The following is a 19224-nucleotide window of genomic DNA, read 5'->3' as shown; positions in this document are numbered from 1 at the left end:
CTGTAGGCGGCGGATCATCGGCGCGTTCATAATGTAACGGTCCACTGTAGGCGGCGGATGTGCGTTCACAATAACATTCCGTTATAAACGGAAGTACATTCATAGTACGTTAACTTGGTTGGTAATATGCAAATTAGTAAAGCCCAGGTTCTGTGTGGGTAGAGAATTTTAAATATGTGTATATACAGACCAGCGGACCCCTGCAGGGTCGAGCATGCTTTTCTCTGAAGGGATCTGTTGGTGTTTACTGGTCTCGCACTTTACACTAAACTAAACTAAAATAAACTGAATAATGAGTAATATATCATGGAAAACACTGGCAAATAGATCCATATAGTTTATAATGTGTTTGACACAAAACAAAAGGGACGTAACTGCTATGTGTAGGTAGAGGCATTTATTTTAGTGGTACACAGCCTCAATTTGAAAGCGCCGAATGATTTCGACATAATGTGTGCGTCGTTTTTGATGACGTAGATCGCAAAACGTGTGCATGTTGCCGACTAATTGCAGCATATTTTAAAGGTTTTTTCAAAGATTTTTCATTATGTGCCTAACATTATATACATTGACATATCCTTATAAATCTGACCTTATGTATTTCTTTTCTCTGAGATTTTCTCTGAGATGTGTAGTTCAAGATCAACGGCTTATATATCCACGTCTATATCTGTATTATGCCGTCTCATACAGTATTCCGAGCACAGTGGCTTGATGACAAAGGCTCATTAAAGTCACAATAAATAATTTCAACTAGCCAAAATTATATTTTATACATACTTGAACATGTATATTATCAATATAATACATTGCCATAAACATAAAATGAGATTTGTCAAGTTATCTCGATGATGTGAGGGATCACCGATCACTAAAAACAAAAACATTTTGTCTTTTGAATAAAAACATATGGCCAATATTAATTTAGCAATAAGTGCCAGCGTCGTTGCCAAAATTACAACCCATCGGTTTTACCGCCCATATTGACAGACTATACAGCCCAATTCATGTAACAGACTAATGCCTTTATTGTTTCTGAAGTAACGTGTGTATATTAAAATGGGAAAATTTTGTTTGTACTGGAGGATTAGCTTGGGAAAACCAGAATATCTATATTTCCAGGCTTAACTATTAAGTCTGTGTTGTAGTCCACCTAAATGGCCGTCAGCGAGTCTTTTGACGATTTTGTTTTACTATGGCTATCCACCAGCCCTCGCGGAGAGAATCCTCGCAGCCACAATTTTGAAATAATCTCTGTTATAAATTCAAATTTCTACGAAATAGTATTTGCTTTATTTCCTACTATTAAACACATATTTATTTATGTCATTATGCAAAAAAAAACATGTTCAGATATTATAAAACACTTAATGTGTCGATTGTTTATCAAGTATCTCGATATCTGTAAATCTAGGACAAATCTGACATCGTTGTATACATATGTATGCCGGTATTCGTGACCAAGATTATATTTATGTGAAAATAACGACTAATGACAAATTAAATCTGGGACCAATAATATATGTAATCCTACTCCCAGATTAAATCCAGTTTAGATCATTGTCAGGTATATATTAAACAACTTTGTCGTTATTATTCAACATCGATGCATAATATTACTATACTGTATATTCTTTTGCCAAGTGCTAAATGGTAGAGAGAGTTGTAGCGTTACAGGGATATATAAGAAATGTCAAAATAATAAAAAGTATCCCTGTAACACTCATTGTAGCTATTGAGCAGGCTGGTGAAACTTGTCCAATCAGGCAATTATTGCCCTATCGAGCAATGATTAGAAAAGAAGTAACATTTGTTTACAAGAAGGCAACAAACTGCAAGCTTTGACACACCCAGAAGAGCGTATATATTGGCGCCTTTACACATCCATACTCAACAGTGTTTTTCGCTTGTCAAGATCTGAGCATTTAGTATATCTAACAGAAAGATAATACCAAATTTACAGTCCACTTGTAGAGGAACTTCCATGTTCCTCAGTAACTCAGAGGTTTTACAAGTAACTGGCTGATTTCGGCCTAATATGTAAGGTCCGAGTATCGGACCCATTCGAAAGCAAAATATATATATTTCCCAATCTCATTCTGCAGAAAAATATCGCATTCAAAGGTAAAAAAACAAAAACTGATGAAAGTCTTTTTACCTTTGTTCATTCAACATCCTACTAAATTATGTAATGTAAGGTTTTGGAGATAATTGAATTCAGAAATCATTGATTTACATCCCATTCAGAGATCAGTATGAACATTATCTGAATGTCACGATTTATTGCAATAAATATTTACACCCCAATGATTTATATTTCAGCCATTTGAAAGGGAAAAGGAACTAATAATTCATAATTTCCTCATTTGCAGGAGAATGAAAAGCATGTTCTTTTAACTGAAAAAAAATATCTAGGGTCTTTTTCCGAAAAAAGGCAGAAAAAGCCCTGAGTTAATTCCATAGGACATCTTAAACAATAGGAAAACATAGAATCGAAATAAATTTGTATCTAAGATATAACCAACAGTGACAAATACATTTTGTTGTACCTTTTCAGGATATAGAAAGGTGCTCTGGTTAAAATATGTCACGATTTTTCAAAGGATCCGACTCTGAGTCGGAAAGTTCGTCTGGAGAAGACGAAATTGTAACGACCCGCTCAGCAGCGCCTACAAAGTGAGTCTTAACAAGCAAATACATTCAAAGCTAATAAACTAATAGAGGCTACTTCGATCTTTCTGTAAAACAAATCAAGTTTGTCTTCATTAAATGAAATTGTATTAGAATGAGCCTAGGATTGAAATACTGCATACTTAAATCGTATCAATGTTGTGTAATAAAGATGCTGGAAATGTTTAAAGGGCTTGGACAGTAAAACATTCATTATGTGTGTTATTCTGAGAAGACTTCACATTTATAGTAGGCAAACACTTTTGTAACATTTTTTAGATCAGCAAAATACTTAAGAAGCCAGGTGCTCACAGATGTATGTATGATATTTCATTTTTTAGGGTTTTCCAATTTTCTGATGATGAAGAAGAAACAAAACGTGTTGTTCGAAGTGAAAAAGACAAAAGGTATGTCCAATCTAACTACTCCTTCAAATATACAAAGTTGGGTTTCATTAATGCATGTATTCATAGATCTTATTATAAAAAAATAAAATGCTGTCATTTGATAAAACTGGTACATGCAACTTTTGTTCATTGAATACATTAATAAAAGGCTAAAGTGTACATGTATGGTTTTAATTGTTGAATACTGTGATAAGGCTTACGTTTTGCTTTATTCTTGTTTGTGCTGTCAGCTGATAATATTAAAAACTCAATATGATCTAATGGTTGGTGACGTTTTCTCTCAAATGCCATTTCAGATATGACGATTTGAAGAATATTATCAAGGACTTGAAGAACAAGAAGAAGATTAAAGACTTGAGCAATGTCCTCACTGGTAAGTTTTGATTAGAACTATATCTGGCTGAAAACATTCTGCAAACTATAATAAAAACATTTTTCTTTTAATGAATATGCTGTTCAAATGTCTAAAACATAAGGTGCATTTGCATAATCTTAATCATGAAAAGTACTGGTTTATTTTGACACAGGGTAAGGTATTGAATGTAAAGTTGAAAGCTGGAGAGATTTGTTGCAAATTGAATGCCAGCATGTAAAACATTACATGAAGTGATGAGTGTTTTGATTGTGTTGTTGCACAGAGTTTGAGTCCCTGTTGAAGGCATATGACAAGGCGAAGAAGGTGGTGGAGAAGGAGGGCATTCCCCGCTTCTACATCCGTACTCTCGTCGAGCTCGAGGACTTTGTCACTGAGGTTTGAATTGTTTCTTTTTATACATATTAATAGAAAAAATTACTTTTTGGGATTCACATTTAACATTCTGCTGGGTTTGGGACTCACATTAAACATTCCGCTGGGTTTGGGACTCACATTAAACATTCCCTGGGTTTGGGACTCACATTAAACATTCCCTGGGTTTGGGACTCACATTAAACATTCCCTGGGTTTGGGACTCACATTAAACATTCCCTGGGTTTGGGACTCACATTTAATAGGCCCGGCATTTGGGACTCACATTTAACATTCCCTGGGTTTAAGATTCACATTAAACATTCCCTGGGTTTAATATTCACATTAAACATTCCCTGGGTTTGGGACTCACCTTTAACATTTCCTGTGAGTGATTTTTTTTGTGTGAAATTTACCGCCGAATAACGGCTGTTTCCCCTCGCCAAAAATCATCCAATTTTCCCAAAAAATAGTCATATTTTCCCAAAAATTGGTAATCAATTCCCCTCAGAAATGAATAAAAAATACAATTATGAATTGTCAAGGTTTTTTCGGCAATATTTATAGCCGGTATTCGGTCATGTTCCCAATGGCAAAAAGTACCCTTTTTTCCCATTTCTGAATAAAAATTTCCAATCTGGAGTTCTAAAACTTCAAAAGAAAATAAGAATAAAAGACGATGAAAATGAAAACAAAACAGTTATTTCCCCAACATGCAAGCGTCTATTCACAGAAACATACAATGATGTAATATCCGCGTCATGGTGAAAGGTGGATTTTCATTGGTTTAACTACATTTTTTCATCCAATCAGAGAGCATGTGACAAATTAAGAGTTAAATTATTGTGTTAAAAACATGTGTCATTGTCAACAAAAGGATTACTAATTTAAAAGTGACAGTAAATTGTTCGGTGCAGGAGGGGATTAAAATAACTAATAGACAATGCTGTTTTTGTCATGCCTAAACTACATGTTTAAATACATGACATTGACCTTCATTGCCAATATCGGAAAATGACAGAACTTAGAAGTGAAACTGAAAGTAGACAACTGTATTTATTTATTATAATGATGGTGTATTGACTTTTTGATGAATGCTGAAGGAAACATGTTGATGAAATCCTACAAAATGCATTCATTTGTTTTATGATCAATTGCAAATCTGACTATTTGGAAATTGGGAAAAAATAAAAATATTGATAAATTCATTCCATTCTCTCTATGAGTGTGAAAGTCATAATTTTTAATAGACAGCAGATTTTGTATCCAATTTGAGAGGAAGATAAGCCCATTATATTGTCTCTGAAGTTTTTAAGTTTGGGACTCACATTTAACATTCTCTGGGTTTAAGATTCACATTAAACATTCCCTGGGTTTGGGACTCACATTTAACATTCTCTGGGTTTAAGATTCACATTAAACATTCCCTGGGTTTGGGACTCACATTTAACATTCTCTGGGTTTAAGATTCACAATAAACATTCTCTGGGTTAAAGATTCACATTAAACATTCCCTGGGTTTGGGACTCACATTAAACATTCCCTGGGTTTGGGACTCACATTTAATAAGCCCGGCATTTGGGACTCACATTTAACATTCCCTGGGGTTGGGACTCACATTTAATAGGCCCGGCATTTGGGACTCACATTTAACAGGCCCGGCATTTGGGACTCGCATTTAAAAGTCCCTGCATTTGGGACTTACATTTAAAAGTCCCTGGATTTGTGACTCGCATTTAATATTCCCTGGATTTGTGACTCGCATTTAATATTCCCTGGGTTTGGGACTTACATTTAACAGTCCCAGCATTTGGGATTCACATTTAAAAATCCTTGCATTTGGGACTTACATTTAACAGTCCCAGCATTTGGGACTCACATCTAATATTCGCTGTGTTTGGGACTCACATTTAACAGTCCCAAGATTTGGGACCTACATTTAACATTCCCTGTGTTTGGGACCTACATTTAACAGTCCCAGGATTTGGGACCTACATTTAACATTCCCTGGTTTGGGACTCACATTTAACGGTCCCGGCATTTGGGACTCACATTTAACAGTCTCCGGATTTGGGACTCACATTTAACAGTCTCCGGATTTGGGACTTACATTTAATAGTCCCTGTATTGGGGTCTCACATTTAACAGTCCCTGGATTTGAGACTCACATTTAACAGGCCCGGCATTTGGGACTCACATTTTACAGTCCTGGCATTTGGGACTCACATATAACAGTCATTCAAAATTCAGTATTCAAAATCAATATATACACATGTATAACAAACATATATTTTGATTGATAAACCTTTAACTACTTACTAAATAATGCATTTATGGAAAATATTATTTATTGATAACATGATTTACTTACTAAATAATGTATTTATGGAAAATATTAATTACTGATAATATGATTGTAACTTTGTATTTCATTGAAGAAAGCGCAAAAATATTAAATGATTGGTGAATGCTAAAAGATTTACTGTGGTCTGCTATAGTCTTATAAGGTAGAAATACCGTGTTATATCCTCATTTCTTTCAAATTCAACTCAGTATCCTTCATAAGAACCATTGTTTTCAGCATTTATTAATCCTTTTTGGAATACTAAAACAATATTATTAATTGTGTGAATCTTATTTGGGAGTGCATCTTTAATTATATTCCTCAATATTTTCATGTCGTACATAAATTTGGGAGAATAAACATGTTCATTTCTCTTTACTTAATTAAAATTTGCTGATTCTTTTTTTTAAAATTGGTAATCATTGATTTGATAATTTGATTTTATAGGTATTTAATTAATTATATGTTTAGAACTTATTATTATACCTTTACACTCAAAGCTAGGTGTACATTTTAAAGAACAAAGGTATATTGTATAGAATATATGAATCTGCATGTTTTATTTTAAGGTTCCAAGTCTGATAATCAAACTTTAAATTCTATTTAATAATTATGATGTCTAGATTAGAACAACATACTTTAATTTGCCTAAGCACTCTCTGAATAATGATTTTATTGGTCAACCTTCAGATACTTGTTTTCCTTATCAACCAAAAATGATAGTACTATAACAACTTTTCTACTACCTGACTGTTTTGATGTCTTAAACAACAAGGAACATTTTTGATAGGTTTTCTGTTTTTAACTAACTACAATATTGGTTAAGAATTTCAGCAATTATATATGGGTACCAGTATGTACACGTATGCACTGGAGGTTATTCTATAACTGCCATTGTAGCTTTATTTGTAATATTTGTGCAGTGCTGGGAAGACCGGGAGGGGCGTAAGAAGCTAAACAAGTCCCACGCCAAGAGCCTCACCACCCTGCGCCAGAAACTCAAGAAGTATGCGCGTGACTTTGAGTCTGAAATGGAGTCGTACAGGAAGGACCCTGATGAGGGAGATATTGAGGATGACTTTGATGCCGTCAATGGTGAGGGTTTCATACTCTCATTTTGTGGTGCAGTAAATACTTTGGCTTGCTTGACTTTTAACTTTTTTTAATGGAATATTATTTAAAAAAAAATATTTTTTGGTTGTAATGATTTTTATGATAAAAAATCTTAATATAAACACACCTGTTTCGAAATTGATTACTTCTCAGTGCTTTACTCTTTACAATACACTTAACCAAATACTTGATTATTCATACAAACACTACACAGTTGTGTTGTATACATTGTTATGTTATATGAGGAAGGAGTTGAAATTATTTTAATAACATTTTGGGTTTAAGGTTTACATTAGAATAGCTTGTTTAAACTGATAACTTAGTTTACTAAGAATGTAGGGGTTTAGCTAAAGAGTTAGTTTAGTTTAAACATATTTATTTTACAACGATTGTGAAACAAGTTATTACAACATTATATTAATCACTCTCGTTGGCACGATTTTATGCGAGAGTGTGGTCTTGTGTTGTGGGGGATACCGGAGAACCCGGAGAAAACCCACTTGTCCGGCTTGGTGACCACAAACCAAACTCACATGCGCCCAAGCCGGGAATCGAACCCGGGTCGCCTAGGTGAGAAGCGAGTGCGCTAACCACTGCACTAACCGGACAACCGGTTAAAGAGTTATGAAAGGGTGGTGCACCCTGTCCTTTTTTGGTAGCACCCATCTGCCCAAATGAAGACCAGCATTTGTACACTCTTGCCTTCACAGAATTAAAGGCTTAAGCTTATCAAATATTAATTTTGTTTTGATAAAACTTAGATTATGACTATAAATTCATACAAACTTGACTTATTTAGCAGCTGAAACCTTATTTTACCGGTACTTCAATTTGACACCATTCCTAACAATATCTGTGAAATCCATTATGTTTGAATTTACACATAAATGAGGAAAACAATGTAACCACGAACTTTAACAATTGTCTTGATGAGATGGGTTTACAACAGCATGTCAACTTTAGCACTCATACTGGTGGACACTGTTTGGATCTAGTCATTACTGAAGTTGTTCATGGCATTAGCGTAGTCAAGTGTGAACAGGGTCCATATATATCGGATCACTGCGTTGTGAAATCAGTAATTAGTGTAGAAAAAGACAACATTGTAAGCAAACATGTTACGTATAGAAATTGGAAGAATGTTTGCAGCAACGAATTTTCCAGTGACTTATTGAATATGCCATTTGACTCCGTGGACATTGATACCTTAGTGTGCACATTTGAAACAGAATTACAAAATATTGTTGACAAGCATGCCCCTGTTAAAGAGAAAACTCTAGTTGTCAGGAAACAAAAAGCATGGTTCAATGATAACATCATGAAGCTTAAGCGTACCTTACGTAAAGCTGAACGTATTTGGAGGAAGTACAAACAACAGGACCAATTTGAATATTTTAAACAAATCAGAAGTTTGTACAGTTATGAAATCTGCAAACAGAAGAAAACAGTCATGGTTGACAAAATTGAAAACGCAAAAGGAAATACCAAACACCTGTATCGTATAGTGTCCGAACTTACTGGCACCAAATCTGAAAATCCAATGCCCTCTGCCGTGAACGACACAACGTTAGCTGAACAATTCGCAGATTTTTTTATGGACAAAATTGCCACTATCAGAAATGCACTCAATGACTACCAGTGTTTTGAGCCTATTCCTAAGGACACCTTGTGTTTCAACAGTTTCCAGGAGCTTTCGCAAACGGACGTTAAGCGAATTATAAGTGAACTGAATACCAAGTCTTGTAGCATTGACATCTTACCAACTCATATATTGAAGTCATTTCTAAACGAACTTTTACCATGTATTACGCGAATTGTCAATTTATCACTAGCAGAAGGTGTATTTCCATCCAATTGGAAACAGGCTATCGTTCGACCACTACTGAAGAAAGCGGGACTCGAGTTTCACCTATCTAATTATAGACCTGTTAGTAACCTGTCGTTCCTCTCAAAAGTGATTGAAAAGGCAGCCTTACTAAGACTTAATGGGCACGTCGAAGCCAACAGTCTCCTTCCGGTGAACCAGTCTGCATATAGACGCTATCACTCGTGTGAAACGGCAATAGTCAGATTGGTCAACGACTTGCTGGACGGCATGGAGAAACAAGAAGTGACGGCACTGATTGCACTCGACCTCAGCGCCGCCTTCGATACTGTAGACCACGGCATCCTGCTTGATGTCCTCCACAAACAGTATGGCATTGCTGACTCGGCCTTGGCGTGGGTCGATTCGTATCTGCGTCCCAGAAGTTGCCGTGTGAGTGTCAACGCCGCCATGTCATCCTCGAGGTCACTGGAATGCAGTGTTCCTCAGGGAAGTTGCCTCGGCCCTTGGCTGTACCTCACTTATGCTGGCACACTGTTTGACGTCATTCCACCGTCAATTTCCGTGTACGGGTTTGCCGATGACCATATTGCCGGCAAGCGTTTCCGGTCTGCCTCGGAGCTTGAGGAGCACAGTGCCATACAAGAGCTTGAAGAGTGTGCGACCACAATAAATGAGTGGATGAACGCGAATAAACTCAAGATGAACACATCGAAGACAGAGTTTATTTTATTCGGACATAGTTCTCAACTAAATAAATGTTGCACAACTGAAATCAACATTATAGGTGACAATATCCCGTCCGTGAAAGTTGTGCGATATTTGGGCGCTTACCTTGACCAGTTTCTAAATTTTAAAGAACATATTCGAATTAAGTGTAAAAGTGCTATGTTTAACTATCTGAGGATTAAAAGTATCCGTAAATATCTGACCGTAGACGCTACCAAAATTCTTGTTTTGCCGCTTGTCATCTCCCATCTCGATTATTGTAATGCTTTACTTTACGGAATAGCCAATTGTGATTTATATAAATTGCAGCGTATACAAAATATGTGTGCGAAACTTGTTCTTCAGCGTGGAAAATATGACAGTGCTAAAGACGCGTTATTTGAGCTCAATTGGCTGCCAGTTAAAGCACGAATTCAATTTAAGATACTGTGTTTAATGTTTAATTGTTCAACCGGAAATGCCCCATCATATCTCACGGAACTATTGACCGTAAAAATGCATCGACGTGCCGGTTTGAGATCCTCTGCTACGTCGGAACTTATTTACGATGTCCCATTTAATAGGCGAAAAACATTCTCTGACCGGGGTTTCGCTACAGCAGGCCCAGTTCTTTGGAATAAACTGCCTGTACACGTCAAGAACTCGTCTTCCATAGAACAGTTCAAAAAGAATCTTAAAACTCACTTCTTTAGAGATTTTTATGCATTTTTCTAGTCATTGTTCATACTGTGGTTATAATAGAAGATAGACTGATTGGACTTATCCGTGTTTCTGTTATTTGTGTTCTGTGATATTTATATGAATTTTTAGAATCCTGATTTATTTTTTATTGTAATATATTGTAATTTAAAGTGTTTAAAGTCTTAAGTTGAGTGTACTTTTATCATCTTAATCAAGCTCATGTATAATTTATTTTTACTTTTATTAATATAATTCAGCTGATTCGAGCCTCTGTTATTCGTGGCATCGATGTATAAATTTATTTTAGTCACAACGATCCATTTTTTAAAGCAGGTTATTTAAATTTTTAGAAGTAGTATGTATCGTGAATTGTTAATATTTTAATAATTCTCTTATTGTTTTATAGTTTTGCTACCTACGTTTGACATGTTTTATATGGTATATGTCTCAGTGTTTGATTTTGTTCTATAATTTGTGATTCTTATATTTTGTATTGTGTGTACAACGCCATTGAATATTTATATAGAAATAGGCGTTTAATGAAATAAATCAGTTTCAGTTTCAGTTTCAATACTTGACAATGTGCTCTATCTCTCCTTCCCTTTTCTGTAGCACTCTGTCCTTTTGAAAACCTGGCTAAACCCCTAAAAATGCCTTTGTTTTAATCAGATGTGGCTGAGTCTGAATCAGAAGATGAAGCCCCATCTACCTTCCTGAAGAAAGACAAGCCGGCTAAACCTGCGGTAAGTAAACTCTTGACAACAACTTTCACATCGATATTCAATTTAGTGACATTGCACAGAATATTTGCATCGTATTTGTCCCGTACTTTACTGATTTATGGCATTTACAGAGAGCTGTGGATGACGATGATGAAGATGAATGGTCTCAGTCGGAGTCAGACTCTGAGGAAGATGAAGATGCTCCTACTGACTACACCAACATGGCCGCATACTTCCTTAAAGAGAAGTAGGCATCACTAACTGGCTAGTGTTGCAGTGCTCTGTTTAGGATGGGAATAAATGGGTCCATATACATGTTATTTAAAATGCCATCTTTTATTATAGCTTCATTCTCAATAAAATAATTAGGTTAACAGTACTAATGAGATTACAAATAAGATGACCACCCAAACAGGAAACATTTCACTACAAAAAATATTGTAATTAATTGATTTGGGCTAACCACAGTTTTTTATGTTTGTTTTTTTTTGTAGAAACACAAAAAAACAGTGGTTTCTTTTGGTTTCCAGCCATTTCTAATGTGAAGTAAAGTTAAAATTGATTTCATTGTTCATCAATCACCCAGGCTTTTGTTTCAAAAGCTAATGTAAATTGTGGCTAATCAAGTGTGCATCCTGGCATAAGCAGGGTTTAAACAATTATAAATCCTGATTGGCAATTACTTCTGGGCATCTGCAGACAGTATGATCCAAATGGGCATTGACTTTATGTTTTATTTGTTTTAGGAAGATGTAGGTCAAAATATTTACTTTGAAGTCAATATTTTCATATTAGTACAGAATAGTGTAAGAAGTAATAAGAGCAGTATGGCATAATCGTCGCAAATAACATCATATATTTTGTGCAGGACGTCTGATGACAAGAAAGAGACAAAGGCTCAGAAGAAATTGAAGCGTCAGCTGGTGAAGAAGGATGCAGACAAGGATGAAGACGAGGGAGAGTGGGAAGAAGTGACGGGCAAAGGGGGAGTTCCAATGGTCGTGGTGGGTATATTGAATTTCCTAGATTTTGTATTCAATTTCAAATTGCTTTACATTATCTAATATTACTTCACACAGATGTTCAGGACCATCACATATGAGGTTATATAACTCCTAATATCCTAAATAAAAATTATGGCCCCTGATTGACTTACGAACTTAGTTTAGGGTCATATTGTGTCATGTTTAAGTTTTAGGGCAAGTTGGGATTTTTACTATTAACTTCCATACCCTACATCCAATTAACCTAATACTTCACACAATTATTCACTACCATCTTTCAATTAGGTTACACTACACTATTTCATCCTAAATACAGATACCCATAGTGTGTCCGTTTTTAGCTTGACTATTCCAAGAATAAGGAGGGCTTGACTACTCGCGCCAGCAACGGCGTACGGTTCAAGTTTTAGAGCAAGTTGGGATTTTCACAGTCCAACACCCTTCATTCAATTCCCTCAATACTTCACACAGTTGTTCAGGGCAATCCCATAATGAGGTTAGATAACTCCATATTATCCTTTATACAAATTATAGCCCCTGATTGACTATGGAACTTTGGTTAAAGTTTTAGCGCAGGTTGGGATATTTATTATGCCCCCCTTCAAAGAGGTCATCAGGCCAAAGGTCAAGGTCACAGTAACCTTGAATGGTAAAAGGTTGTCAGAGTGATAACTCTACAAAGCCTGCACCCATGGCCCTCAGACTTGAATTGGAGGTCGGGCCTGACCAGTAGATGACCCCTATTGTTTTTGGGGGTCATCGGGCCAAAGGTCAAGGTCACAGTGACCTTGAATGGTAAAAGGTTGTTCAAGTATAACTCGACAATGCCAGCACCCATGGCCCTCAAACTTTACTTGGAGTTGCGTCTAACCTGTAGATGACCCCTTATGCATTTAGGGGTCATCAGGTCAAAAGGTCACGGCCACAGTGACCTTGAACGAAAAAAGCTTGTTTGTGTGATAAACTGTCAATGCCTGCACCCATGGCCCTCAAACTTGACATTTAGGTTTTTGGTGACCAGCTGATGACTCCTTTGGATTTTGAGGTCATATAGTCAAAGGTCATGGTCAAAACACACTATATCCTCACACTTTGAATGGTCATAATCTTAAAACTGCCTCAACGGCATCCAATGTCAGGGACAAATCAGCTGTCATTTTGGTCCATGCAAATTTCATTCAATTGTCCATATAATCCTGACAACATGAAGCTCGGGGGGGGGGATGACTTGAGACTTCACACAGTTGTTCAGGACCATCACACAATGAGGTTACATAACTCCATATTTTCCTTAATATAAGTTAAGGCCCCTAATTGACTTAGGAACTTAGGTTAAAAAAATTGGGCAGGTTAAAGTTTTAGGGCAAGTTGGGATTTTCTCTTATAAGTCAAATACCCATCATTCAATTGACTTAATACTTTACACAGTTGTTGAAGGCCATAACACAATAGTGTTACATAGCTCCATATTAGCCTTATTACAAACTATGGCCCTTGATCGACTTAACTGTTTGATTAACGTTTTTGGGCATGTATTGGTTTTAAATCAGACCCCAAATACTGTTCATCCAATGACCTTCTTTCTTAATTGACTAAAAAGATTTAATTTTATTTTTGATTGCATCTGACAGGCACATTTTCATATTTTCAACTAGTTTTTTTACAAAGTGAAACTTGGTTATTAGAATCACATCTTGTTCGGGTGGGTCTCTGGGAGGGCTGCGTCAAACTCAACGATGGTATCATATAATTTTTGTTAGGTTTGTCATATAGTGACCAAACTTGGTATATAGGAAGACCTTATGGAGATCTTATATGGGGTCAATGTCAAGGTCACTGTTATTTAAAAAGAAAAATAGTTGGTACTGAATAACTTCAGCGACCAAACTATATATATATATACATAGTAAGATCTCTGTAAACTCTTCCTATATACTATATTTCATATATATATATATATATATATATATATTGTTTGGTCGCTAACTAAAGTCATTCAGTAGCAATTATTTTTCTATTTAAATAACAAACTTTAGTAAGGGTTGACATATTGTGACCAAACTTGGTATGTAGGAAGAGTTTAAAGAGAACTTTCATGGGATTGCATTTGGGGCCCGTAGGGTCAAGGTCTCTGTTACTACAAATAGAAAAACAGTTGACAATTACGTTCAGCAGGAGAAGCCGAAGATGTTTCCGAAGGACACAGAGGTGAACCATGAGGCCGTATGCAAGAAACTGTACGAGATCACTGCAGCCCGTGGGAAGAAGGGCACTGACAGACAGGAGCAGATTGAGTTACTAAAGGAGCTGTACTCCATCGCAGAGGCCAACAAACTTGGTTATGCCATGTCTGTCAAGATCACCTTCAACATAACAGCAGCCATCTATGACTACAACCCAAACATCGCAACTTGCATGAAGTCCGACATGTGGGACATGTAAGAGGGAAATCTTAAATATATTTTATACACAAATATTTTGATTAAATGTAAATAATTGGAAAGGTATTTTAGGTTGCCTGCTTCATGAGAGAAAAAAGTCCATGTATTTTCATAGCTTTGGTCTCATCATCAGCATCATGTATTGTATAGCTTCTGTTTCATTGTCAGCATCTTGAGCATGTCCATGTATTGTCATGGCTTTGGTTTCATTGTCAGCATCTTTAGCATGTTGATATAGTGTCACAGCTTTGGTTTCATCATCAGAATCTTGAGCATGTCCATGTATTGTCATGGCTTTGGTCATCAGCATCTTGAGCATGTCCATGTATTGTCATGGCTTTGGTAATCAGCTTCTTGAGCATGTCCATGTATTGTCATGGCTTTGGTTTCATTGTCAGCATCTTGAGCATGTCCTTGTATTGTCAAAGCTTTGGTTCCATCATCAGCAGCATGAATTGTCATAGCTTTGGTTTTATCGTCAGCATCCTGAGTATATCCATGTATTTTCAAAGCTTTGGTTTCATTATCAGCATCTTTAGCATGTCAATATATTGTCACAGCTTTGGTTTCATATTCAGCATCAGGAATTTTCGTAGCGTTGGTTTCATTGTCAGCACCTTGATCATGTCCATATATTGTCATAGCTTTGGTTTCATCGTCAGCATCAAGTATTGTCATAGCTTTGGTTTCATTATCAGCATCTTGAGCATGTCCATGTATTGTCATGGCTTTGGTTTCATTGTCAGCATCTTGAGCATGTCCTTGTATTGTCAAAGCTTTGGTTCCATCGTCAGCAACATGAATTGTCATAGCTTTGGTTTTATCGTCAGCATCCTGAGCATATCCATGCATTGTCAAAGCTTTGGTTTCATTATCAGCATCTTTAGCATGTCAATATATTGTCACAGCTTTGGTTTCATATTCAGCATCAGGAATTTTCATAGCGTTGGTTTCATTGTCAGCATCTTGAACATGTCCATGTAATTTCATAGCTTTGGTTTCATCGTCAGCATCAAGTATTGTCATAGCTTTGGTTTCATCGTCAGCATTTTGAGCATGTTCATGTATTGTCATAGCTTTGGTTTCATTGTCAGCATCAGGAATTGTTTTAATTTTGGTTTTATCATCAGCATCTTCCGCATGTGCATGTTTGTCATAGCTTTTGTTTCATCGTCAGCATCAGGAATTGTTATAATTTTGGACTTATCGTCAGCATCAGGAACTGTAATAATTTTGGACTTATCGTCAATATCTTCAGCATGTGCTTGTTTTGTCATAGCTTTGATTTCATTGTCAGCATCTTGAGCATGTCAATGTATTGTCATAGTATTGGTTTCATCATAAGCATCTTTGAGCCTGCAAATATGTAGTCTCTTCATGCCACTTGATAAATTTGAAAATCGTACGAGTGTTTGTCCTGCTCTAACTTTTAACTGAAAATAAACGTTGACTCTGATCAAACAATCTTATAGCAATGTTTTATTCATATTATTGAAAATATTATGTTGTAATGTCACCTTCTACATGAATAATGCTATTACATAACCAAGGTGTACATTCCTTGTCTGCATTACATCATAACATAAGCAATAACAATGAAATATATGAAAATCAAATGAGGTTTGAAATTCTGCAAATTCCATAGGTAAATGCTACAACAAAGTTTTTTATTTAATCCTACTGTGGGAAATACAGTAGTCAAAACACATTTCTAGAATCCAAGTGATAAGTTTGCATGTTTAAATTATGAAATCAAGCTCTTAAAAGTCTTGATCATTCTCAAATCTTTTGAAGGGTTCAGCCTTTTTATGCCCCCACAAAGTGGCGGCATATAGGGTTGCCCTTGTCCGTACGTACGTACGTCCCGAAGATTGTTTCCGATCTAATTCTTGAAAACCGTTTGTCCAATCCTCACCAAACTTTAAACACATGTTTGTGACCATAATATCTTGATCAAGTTCGATAGTCATGGAAATCGCTTTAGTCATTTAGGAGTTATGGCCCTTTTTTGCCAAAAATACTTCAAAAATATATGTTTCCAATCTAATTCTTGAAAAGTATGTGTCCAATCCTCACCAAACTTTACATACATGATTGTGACCATAATATCTTGATCAAGTTCGATAGCCATGGAAATCGCTTTTGTCATTTAGGAGTTACGGCCCTTTATTTGCAAAAAAAGACTTGAAAAATACGTCCCGAAGATTGTTTCCGATCTAATTCTTGAAAACTGTTTGTCCAATCCTCACCAAACTTTTAACACATGTTTGTGACCATAATACCTTGATCAAGTTCGATAGCCATGGAAATCGCTTTAATCATTTAGGAGTTAGGGCCCTTTATTTCCCAACAATACTTAAAAAATATCTTATCCGATCTAATTTTTGAAAAGGATTTGCCCTTGTGCAGATTATCCTGAATAATCATTATGGCTTATTTTCTGTGACAAAAAATCGAAGTGGGGGCATCGGTGTCCTATGGACACATTTCTAGTTGATCAAGAAGTGACATTTTAGGTCTCGATTAATGGTGAAAAAATTGGCCAAGAACAGGGTTGTCTTGTAAATATTAAGAGTAGTCGGTGAGGTATAATCATTACTCTGTAAATAGCTGAGGATGTATGGGATATACTCCCTCAGCTTTTAACAGACTGTGTAACCAACTATACCAATATTGTTGTGTTTTTGTACAGTTGCGTAGATGGGGTGAAAACCCTGCTGGGAATGTTGAAGGAACACTCCGACATCACCGTTGGGGCCAACATCACCGAGGATACTGAAAGCCTGGAGGTGAGCTTTATCTGGGGTTGCTGAATGTGGAGAATGTAATGAAACTGGGGATTAGGGAATGTAATGACACTGGGGATTAGGGAATGTAATTATACTGGGTATTGGGGAATGTAATGACACTGGGGATTAGGGAATGTAATGACACTGGGGATTAGGGAATGTAATTATACTGGGTATTGGGGAATGTAATGACACTGGGTATTGGAGATTGTAATGACATTGGGGATTAGGGAATGTAATGACACTGGGTATTGGGGAATGTAATGACACTGGGTATTGGGGAATGAAATGCCTCTGGGTATTGGAGATTGTAATGACACTGGGGATTAGGGAATGTAATGACACTTGGTATTGGGGAATGTAATGACACTGGGTATTGGGGAATATAATGACACTGGGTATTGGAGATTGTAATGACACTGGGGATTAAGGAATGTAATGACACTGGGGATTAGGGAATGTAATAACACTGGGGATTAGGGAATGTAATGACACTGGGTATTGGGGAATGTAATGACACTGGGGATTGGAGAATGTAATGACACTGGGGATTGGGGAATGTAATGACATTGGGGATGAGGGAATGTAATGGCACTGGGGATTGGGGAATGTAATGACATTGGAGTTTAGGGAATGTAATGACACTGGGGATTGGGAATTTAATGATAATGAGTATTGGAGAATGTATTGACACTGGGGATTTGGGAATGTAATGACACTTGGGATTGAGGAATGTAATGACGATAGGGATTAAGGAATGTAATGACACTGGGGATTAGGGAATGTAATGACACTGGGGATTGGGGAATGTAATGCTACTGGGTATTGGAGAATGTAATGACACTGGGGATTAGGGAATGTAATGACACTGGGGATTAGGGAATGTAATGACACTTGAGATTAGGGAATGTAATGACACTGGGGATTTCAAATGTAATGACACTGGGAATTGCAAATGTAATGACACTGGGAAATGCAATGACAATGGGGATTGAGGAATGTAATGACACTGGGGATTGAGGAATGTTATTACACTGGGGATTTTGATGTGTAATGACACTGGAAATTGCAAATGTTATGACACTGAAATGATTTTGGAATGTAATGTCTCTTAAAATTGAAGAATGAAACGACACATGGGATTGTGGAATGTAATGGCACTGGGTTTGCTTATTTTGATATCACTTTAAATTGCAGAATGTAATGATAACTTGGGATTGGGGAATGTCATGACTCTAGGTTTTGCTTTATTTGATAACCCTCGGAAGGGCAGAATGTTTTGACACTTAGGATTGCAGAATGTAATGATCCTGGAGCTTGCCAATATTATAACACTGGAGATTGAGGAAAGTAATGACACTGGGGATTGCAGAGTGTAATGACACAAGGGTTTGCCAAATATAATAACTCTGATAATTAAGGAAATAAATGACTGGTATTGCAGAATGTTATAACACAGGGGATGGCTAATTGTTATGACGGTTGGGTTAGAATTATGAAAATGGTGCTCATGTCTATATGTGTGTCCTTGATTTTTTTTTAATTTTTAATACAAGTAAATGTAAAGATCATTCATAGTTTTTAAAGTACAAACTCAGTCTGTTTAATTTACCAGTATGAATAATTATATATGTGCATTCAGAAGTCACCATTCTTGGTGCGTGGCTGTATCCTGACCGTGGTTGAGCGTATGTGTGAGGAGTACACAAAGATGCTGCAGGCTTGTGATGCACACAGCACAGAATATGTGGAGAGGTACACTTGTTATCTGT

At 36.4% G+C, this 19224-nt stretch overlaps 1 protein-coding gene across 2 annotated transcripts in view; it reads left to right on the top strand.

Annotated features, from left to right (window-relative positions):
• The first annotated feature begins 417 nt into the window (after positions 1–417).
• The window catches only part of LOC128231179 (eukaryotic translation initiation factor 3 subunit C-like), a 38195-nt gene continuing 19388 nt past the window's right edge, over positions 418–19224 (top strand). Inside the window, exons 1-12 of one of the 2 annotated variants that reach the window (XM_052943665.1) lie at positions 418–525; positions 2558–2676; positions 3012–3077; positions 3374–3450; positions 3716–3828; positions 7072–7243; positions 11166–11239; positions 11350–11465; positions 12087–12222; positions 14398–14660; positions 17356–17452; positions 19095–19207. In XM_052943665.1, coding sequence (XP_052799625.1) covers positions 2585–2676; positions 3012–3077; positions 3374–3450; positions 3716–3828; positions 7072–7243; positions 11166–11239; positions 11350–11465; positions 12087–12222; positions 14398–14660; positions 17356–17452; positions 19095–19207 — 1319 coding nt within the window. In that variant the 5' untranslated portion in view covers positions 418–525; positions 2558–2584. Of the gene's footprint in view, positions 526–2557; positions 2677–3011; positions 3078–3373; positions 3451–3715; positions 3829–7071; positions 7244–11165; positions 11240–11349; positions 11466–12086; positions 12223–14394; positions 14661–17355; positions 17453–19094; positions 19208–19224 lie in introns of both variants that reach the window. The other variant, XM_052943664.1, reaches the window with a different exon arrangement.

Source organism: Mya arenaria, chromosome 4 (genome assembly GCF_026914265.1).
Source record: "Mya arenaria isolate MELC-2E11 chromosome 4, ASM2691426v1".
NCBI lineage: Eukaryota > Metazoa > Mollusca > Bivalvia > Myida > Myidae > Mya > Mya arenaria.
This window is presented reverse-complemented; position numbering and strand designations above follow the sequence as displayed.